Source organism: Pinus tabuliformis, chromosome 1_1 (assembly GCF_031772625.1).
Source record: "Pinus tabuliformis cultivar Carrire ecotype Pingquan chromosome 1_1, CPIR1, whole genome shotgun sequence".
NCBI lineage: Eukaryota > Viridiplantae > Streptophyta > Pinopsida > Pinales > Pinaceae > Pinus > Pinus tabuliformis.
Window position 1 is genome coordinate 823,729,126 of NC_142297.1, and position 8,205 is coordinate 823,737,330.

Below are 8,205 nucleotides of genomic sequence, written 5' to 3' on the forward strand. Positions count from 1 at the left end.
CTACTAATTTTCATCTTCAATGATTCTTTATATGTCACAATGCTTCTCGAATTTATGCCTTACGACGTTTCCTTTGCAACATCTAGTGCAAATGCTAGTTATGAATCTTTTTTTGTCATGTTTTGATGGTTGTGTGGGACCAGTACTATAACAACTATTGGTCCCTGCACAACAATAGAAATCTCTCCCCTATTTCATAGTAGGAGGATGGAGTCTTTGATGCCGTATAAGATGAATGAGGAGCATCATGACAAATACATGGAGAAGGCTTTAGAGAGAAAATGGGCATGAGTGAGGTACGATAATGCAAAGAATGAATGTGACTAGGGAAGACTTGAATATAATGAATGAGTGTGGTCACCAAAGCAGTGGTAGAGAAGAAAACTATAAATTAGAAAAACTATATATGGGAAACTCTTTAAATTATAATTAAAAAGGAGAAAGAACCAGACACCATTGTGTGAGAGGAAAATAACCACACAAAGTTGGTGACCTACATTAGTGTTGTGGTGAGCAGAGGTTCTAGGATACCACAAAGACCCTGACATAAAAATATTAGAGTTGACAACTTTGTAGAACAAATGAGCATGACAAAGTAATCACCAAGTGACGAGCAAAAAACCTGAAGTCTAATTTCCCTTCTCTAATACCATGTCACACCAACATGAATAATTCCGCAAGATTTTTTTATTAATGTGCAATCAAATTTATACAATCAAATGACTCTTCATCTCATTATCCAATATCTAAGAGTAGACTGATCTTTATATTCTCCTAATTATTTAGGAAAAGTAAAATCCAAAAAATTATGTCCAAAGTAATCGAGCAAAAAACCTGAAGTCTAATTTCCCTTCTCTAATACCATGTCACACCAACATGAATAATTCCGCAAGATTTTTTTTATTAATGTACAATCAAATGACTCTTCATCTCATTATCCAATATCTAAGAGTAGACTGATCTTTGTATTCTCCTAATTATTTAGGAAAAGTAAAATCCAAAAAATTATGTCCAACATTATTGATTGGTATCATGAAAAAAGAACATCACGCCAGGAGAATTAGGTGCTGTTGTAACGTTAAATATGGCACTGACCACACAGCAGTGGATACAGTGTGTGAGAATTAAGCATAAATCCAATATTAAACATGGCATTGGATATGTGCTTCCAATGTCTACCCTGAATGGCTAGGTCTAACTCAATTGTGTCACTTTGGCACATTGGAGTCGTCTATCGCTTGATTTCTTATTACTCCACTTTTCAAAGTAACGGGAAAAAGACACGGACCTCTTCACAGGTTTCCTACAGAATTAAAAATGTCCACTAACTCTGTCATTGCTTGATTTCTTATTACTTCACTTTTCAAAGTAACTGGGAAAAGACATCTACGAACCTCTTCACGGGTCCCCTGCAGAATTAAAAATGTCCACTAACTCCATTTTGAGGTACTAACATAAGCTGCCAGAGTTGTCATATCTCTTTGCTATTTTTATGGAAAAGCTTTACCAAAGGTCGCATGTTCGATTCTCTGCGTGACTAAATATTCTTGTAGAAAAGTTGAATGAAGTCCGGAGTGTTCTGTGTAATTTCATCTCGTTTTCTTCACTCTTTTGTTTCACTGTAAAAATATATTTTTTTGTTATTTACCATGAATAAAAAGAAGTACATGCTGTTATTTTAAAAAATTATCAGCTTATACAGCAAGCTGTAATTAAAAGTACAATCATGCGGTTGTTTTCAGAAATTTTCAGTTTATACAGCAAGCTGTAAAGTTCATCAATGACCTAGCTGTCTGGAGAAAACTAAAAGGGTAACTAAAAGGGTGTATGGTCAAAAGTGGCCAAAAAATTTCAATAAATCTTACAATAACAGTGTTTGAATTATGTTTTTGATGGTGGAAATGGATTCAGCACCATCAAAAGGCACCCAAAATCTTCATGTTTGACAGCTATAACCTGGATTTACAAAAATCCCTACCAGATTTGTATCACAATATTGCCAAAATTTCCATAATTTTCAGAGCAAATTTGCAAGCTCATTAGACTACGACAAACTAAAACTACAGTTACAACAAGAACAAGTTTGGAGGTGAGGTACAGATTCTGCAAAATCTGAAGTACTGGTAAGAAAAAAAAACAGAAAATTACTAAAACTGATTGCTGTCATGCCTGTGGTACAAAAACTGAGCTATTGATTCATCAAAATCTTCAATAAGGATTTGAAGAATTGTGAGTCGGAGAGGCAGGGGCCTGTTACTGTTGTGCTGAATAATTGAACCTATTTTCTCTGGGAACTGATATGAAAAGATGTAAATAAAAATGCAGAGGGATCCAAGTTAGAACATGAGATCCAAAGGAAAGAGGTGAGTAGCTTAGACTTAGCCACCAACAAACTCTTCCAGGAGGATAGTGCCATGGTTCAAGGACTCTTCCAGGAGGATAGTGCCAAGGTTCAAAGACGTGAGTAGCTTAGACTTAGCCACCAACAAACTCTTCCAGGAGGATAGTGCCATGGTTCAAGGACCCTTCCAGGAGGATAGTCCCATGGTTCAAAGACTCTTCCAGGAGGATAGTGCCAAGGTTCAAAGACTCGGCGCTTTTTGATAACCCGTCAGCTGTTTTGTTAAATTCCCTGTAAATGTATTGAAACTTTATCTTCAGGAAGTTGTTTTTTGTTTCAGTAGTTCTGTCCTTCCAAGCATCCAAGTTTAGTATCTCCAACTAGGCTTCACTTGCCAACCAGTCTATAAGCAAATTTATTTATACCTCTGGATCCAAATACCATTTCCTTTATTGCCGTTAAACGAATCACAAACATCCATTGGAAAGCTATGAAAAAACCTTGAAATAAATCACAGCCATCCACCTAAAAGTTAACATCTGTCCACCCTAAGTTCAAGTCGGAAATTTACTTTGATTTAGAATTTTAAATATTTGCATCAATCTTGGATTATAATTTAAAAACATAGGCTACCAATACAACTCAAAAGGATATAGCAAATGTTAAAATGAAAATGTACTCTTGACACGTCTTTTTTACACATGGTGAGAAATTTGATCTTAATAACTTCAAATTGTATAGATGGAGAATAAAGAAACAACCCTAAATAACATGGGAACAATTTTTTTTTCAATTTATTTTATGAACCTTTTTGAAGAATACAGTATTAACATTATTATTAATTTCTACCTAAATTGCATAAACTGCAGATTTCATAAATTCCAGATTTCAGAAAATTTTATTAACAAAAGCTAAGTCCACTGTTTCGATTCACTACCGCGAATTAAATTTTCAAAATATTCTCAAATCTACAAGAGAGCTAGACTCAAATCCAGATTTTCATAATATTCAAAATCTGCAATGAATGTGTTTCAGCTGTTTCTGCCTCCTCTTCTGTAGAATGGCACTTATTTAAAAATCAAGTACTTTATTAAGAACATATAAAGATAATCAATGTGTACTCTCGAGCAGGATGAAAAAAAGCCATTTCTGCATTTCGCAGTGACCACTGGTTGCCACTATGACTATTGTTGCAGGTGATATTATTTTATCACAACCTCCAAGCTGTGTCAAAATTAATTTAAAAAATTTCTGCAAAACACCTTCAATGAAACGTTCCCCAGGTATCAAACTGCAGCAGCCCTTCAATGTTTAAACTGTAGTGGATTCCAAAGGAATTCGGAAGATATCAGAAGCAAAAAGACTAGAGTGGATTCCAAAGGAATTAGGAAGATCAATAGCAAAAAGACTGATTGATGCTCTGTACAAATGTTCAATTCCCAAAGGAACTTGGAAGCATCTTCAAATTGTTGAACGAGCAAGGGATGTGTTGAGACTTTGGCCCAATTTCTTATTATGCCATTTGTTGAGAAATATTATATTCCTCTGGGAAGTAGGGGAGATCTCCAAATGGGTAAGACAGGTTTGATGCTTTAAAGATTTGTCATATTCCTAGGCCTTTTCAAACTTTTGCTCGGCGATGCGTTGGAGATTTTTAATTTCCCGAAGGAATTTGGGAACGTCTCCAAGCTGCAGAAGTTAGAAGCATCTCCAAACTTTTGCACTGCCGGAGATCGGAGAGTTGGAGATTTGTTAAATTTCCCATGGAATCTGGAAGATTTTGCAAACCTCTGCCCTGGCCGATTTGTAGATTTGTCACCTTCTTCCCGGCGGAATTTGGGAGAATCTGCATTTTGTAGTCTTTCAGCTTCAGATATTTCAAGCAGGCTAGATAACAAAATTCTTTTGGTAAAGTCCCTAGATTCGTCTCCTCTGCAACAAGCTTTTCCAACTGCTTCAGCTGCCCTAATGAATTTGGAAACTTTAAAAGTGGAGCACTAACATTTAACTCCCGCAGCTGCATAGGTACCTGCAATGTCCACGTTTCGATCATAAGAAAGATAAAAATATACAAAGATTCCCATCTTTAAATTGCTGCCTCTACATCTTACCCACCTGAGATTGTGGTTGCCACAATTCTTTCAATTCGCTTCCGTTCACTTCTAAAACTCTTAAATCGCGCACTGGAAGCGAGGGAGGCAGGGAAGAAAAAGGACACTTGTTCCAGCTGAGCCATATAAGGTTTGGACACCGCGACCACGTCAATATGCTTTCTACAAAATCGCCTTCAGCTTCAAGAAGTTGTAATTTATTGATCCCCAACAACCTATCACTGGAACGTCTTTCTGAACTGAACAGTGGATCGTTGCAAGTATCTGTAAGGGTTGACCGAGGAGCCATTCTAATTCCACGCACTTGTGGTGGTACCTGTTTGTTAATTAAAAACAATGAAGAATTATAATATAGGATGCCACGGATTTCTTTGAACAAAAACCCTGAATGTTTTGACACAAATAGAAATGTTAGTATGACTGAAGCACTTACAGGATATGATTGTTCCAAAAGATCATTAATGTTCTGCGTCGTCGCACCCCAAAGACGACGCGGGTTCGATTCTTGAGCAATACTTTTTCCTAAATCGCGGAGGTGATCATGCATCCTTATCTGATTTTCACTGCCAACTTCCACGAGACACTTATTCTGTAGATTTCGAAATCCTACCAGCCCTTTCCAGCCTGATCCACCCCATATTCTTATCCATTTATCCCTGTCTTCTCCCAAGGAAAAACATGCAATATCTAAAAATATTTGTTGCTCATCGCGATTGAGAGAGTCATAACTTATTTTAAGGCTCAATGCTATCTCCTCAGGTAGTTCGTGAAGTCCACCCAATTGCTCTTCCCAGTATGGTTTGTCTTCTCCACAGACCAGAGCCCCAAATACTTTCAATGACAAGGGCAAGCCACAGCTTGCAGCGACAAACCCATCTACAAGTTTTTCAAATCCTTCAGGCGGATGTGCCTCGAAAAAGGCATGCTTGCAGAAAAGCTCTTTGGAGTCTGAACTATTAAGGGGGCGGAGCCTATAAATGGAGGTTTCTGAGATTCTTGCATTTGTAAGAGCACGCCAGTTACGAGACGTCACTAAAATCAAACTCTTAGGGTCAAGGACACGCCTTAGAATTGGCAAAAAGGCATCCAGTTGATCCACCTCACCTACATCATCTAATACGATGAGGGCATGACAATATGACAGAGTCCTTTCAAGTAGACCTTTACCTTCTGCGCAGCTAGCAATATTGACATCTTTGAATGTCAAGTCTTTAATGAGCTTACTCTGCAAAAAATTGAGCTTTCCTCTCGCTGAATGTTCCCTCACATCAAATAAAAAAGAGGATCGATTGTAAACTGATATATTCCTGTTGAAGAATTCTGTGGCCAGGGTAGTTTTCCCCAGCCCCCCTAGACCAAAAATCGCTACAACCTTGACCTCGGGGCTCTCATTCTCCTCCTTCCATGACACTATCCCTTCAACATCTTGTATTTTTGTTTCCAAACCAGTTGGATATTTGGCCACATCCAACGGTGGTTTTGGAATTATTTTCAGCACACTTTGCACCACTTTATCCAAGAGCTCCTCTTCGTCGCTGAATATTAATTAGGAGAGTAAGATCATTAGTTTAAAAGCCTACCTAATTAGTTGCAGTCATGTACCTATCAATCAATCCAAGAAATTAGCAGTAAACAGAGTTTGAGCTGATAGTAGGAGATACTCACCCATTAAACTCCTCCAACTCCAAGCCGCTTAAACTGGCAGCATGAGAAAGAGCGTCTCTCCACTTCTGAATTATCTGGCAGTCGTATCGCTGTTTCTCTTCATGATTGCGCAGGCATTTTGCATACGTTCCATCTTTTGCATCTTTGCCCGTCCACCTGAGCTCAGAAGGCTTGACGTTATAAAACACTGGAATAATTTTAGCCCCCGAGTTTTTCATGAGCACAAGCTCTTCGAGGCACCAATATGATTCCGCATAATTTGGAGAAAAGATAGCGATATGAACCGAAGCGACTTTTATAGCGGCTTTTATCTGGGAAAGAATCTCATGTCCAACCTGCATCTCCGGCTTGTCAAGAAAGGCTTGCAATCCATAGGAATGAAGACTGCGGTAGAGACGTGTGGCGAAGGTTTTTTTGACATCAGAGCCACGATGGTTGATGAACACATCGTAGCTCTGACAATAATAAGAAGTCGAGGGAGAGGGAGAGGAGGAGGACGAAGAAGCGGAGACATTGTGAAGAGGGACCGTGACGGAGGAGGAAGAAGCAGAAGCATCGTGAAGAGGGATGAATGAAGGAGAACAGAGCGTGGAGGAAGAGGCGGGAGCATTGTGAACAGGGAGCGTGGAGGAAGAAGAAGAAGCGGCACAAGCATCGTGAATAGGGATGAATGAAGGAGAACAGAGCGTGGAGGAAGAGGCGGGAGCACTGTGAGCAGGGAGCGTGGAGGAAGGAGAAGAAGAAGCAGCAGAAGCATTGAGAAAAGGGACGAATGGCAGGCAATTTTTTAGGCAAGTCGTTAGGTTTCCCATTGGATGAACCTAAAGAAAGGAAGGATAAGAATAACAATAAGAAGATTATGTTTGCAGGCAGAATTAGGGTATGTTTGCAGGCAGAATTAGGGTAGAGATGGGTGGACAAATCTTTCTTCAGGGCAAAGCCAAGATCGTGGTACTAAGTTGTAGACGCAGAACAGGCCGCGGAAGAACCCCTGGAGCATCTGCAGTCAGGATTGGAATTTGGATGGAAAAAAATCAGAATAAGATTCTGCAGTAGAAAACAGAATAGGATTTATGCGCAGGGAATCATTGCGATAAAATGGCTGCATTTCTTTCATAAAATGGAATGCTCTTCGCCTTAGCATATACCCGTTTAGCGGTGACAGAAGCCAAATGGCACTAAAGCGCGTTGTGAATCGTGCTTGATGTGGTCTGTTTGATTTTTTTAATAAGCACCGTTGGTGGGGCACTCTGCGTTTTGACAGTGCTGCGATGTGACGCTACTATTGGGGACAATGATTGGAGTTAGAAATGAAATGCAATTGACGCTACTAATGGCAGACTAACGAGGTGGAGGAATTGACTTGAGTGTCAAAAGTCGTTAGAATTTGGGCAAAAAGATTTTAAATGAAATGAACTGAATTTTTAATGTCGTATTAACGAGGTGGAGGAATTGACTTTACAGTCAAAAGTGGTTAGAATTTGAGCAAAAAAATTTTAAAAAATTAAAAAAATTGTAAAGAGTGTTTTTATGGTGGAAATGGATTCAGCACCATCAAAAACGTGTAAGACACCTAAAATTTTGAAATTTAACTACTATAACTTAGATTTACAAAAATCTTCGCTAAATTTTTTCTAAATACAACCAGAATTTCCATAACTTTCTAGACAACTCCTCCCCTCCTTAAACTAAACATTTAATGTCCAGTTGATTAGATATTAGATATGGTTTCCAATAATCAACTCTTAAAAACAAGTCACTAAGCCAATGAATAAGAGGATTAACATGTCTATGCATCACCATGGCATTGGCTTAGTGCAAGAGAGGATTAACATACATGTGCATGCATCACCATGGTTTTTCTGTCAGCGGTCACCACTCGACTCTGGCAACGTTCACGGCTCGAGTCCAGTAGCTTCATCATTGCAACTTTATTTACTGCTTGGACTTCAACCCTTCATTCAATACGTCCACTATCCACGTACATTCATTAAATGCCCCAATCCCCGTCCAACATTTCAAATTAGTAAGTGCAACTCAAAATTTTGAATTCAAATTGGGTAGTCCCGCTCGAATTCTTTTATGAAA

At 38.7% G+C, this 8,205-nt stretch overlaps 1 protein-coding gene across 1 annotated transcript; it reads right to left on the reverse strand.

Annotated features, from left to right (window-relative positions):
• Window positions 1–3,237: 3,237 nt before the first annotated feature.
• On the reverse strand, window positions 3,238–7,285 carry LOC149216622 (disease resistance protein Roq1-like). The gene is made up of 4 exons (XM_089392806.1): window positions 6,118–7,285; window positions 4,886–5,987; window positions 4,457–4,768; window positions 3,238–4,370 (listed from the first exon to the last, which is right to left on the reverse strand). Exons 1-4 carry the CDS (start codon window positions 6,927–6,929, stop codon window positions 3,996–3,998), a joined length of 2,601 nt encoding a protein of 866 aa, XP_089248932.1. The 5' UTR covers window positions 6,930–7,285; the 3' UTR covers window positions 3,238–3,995.
• Between the last annotated feature and the right edge of the window lie 920 nt (window positions 7,286–8,205).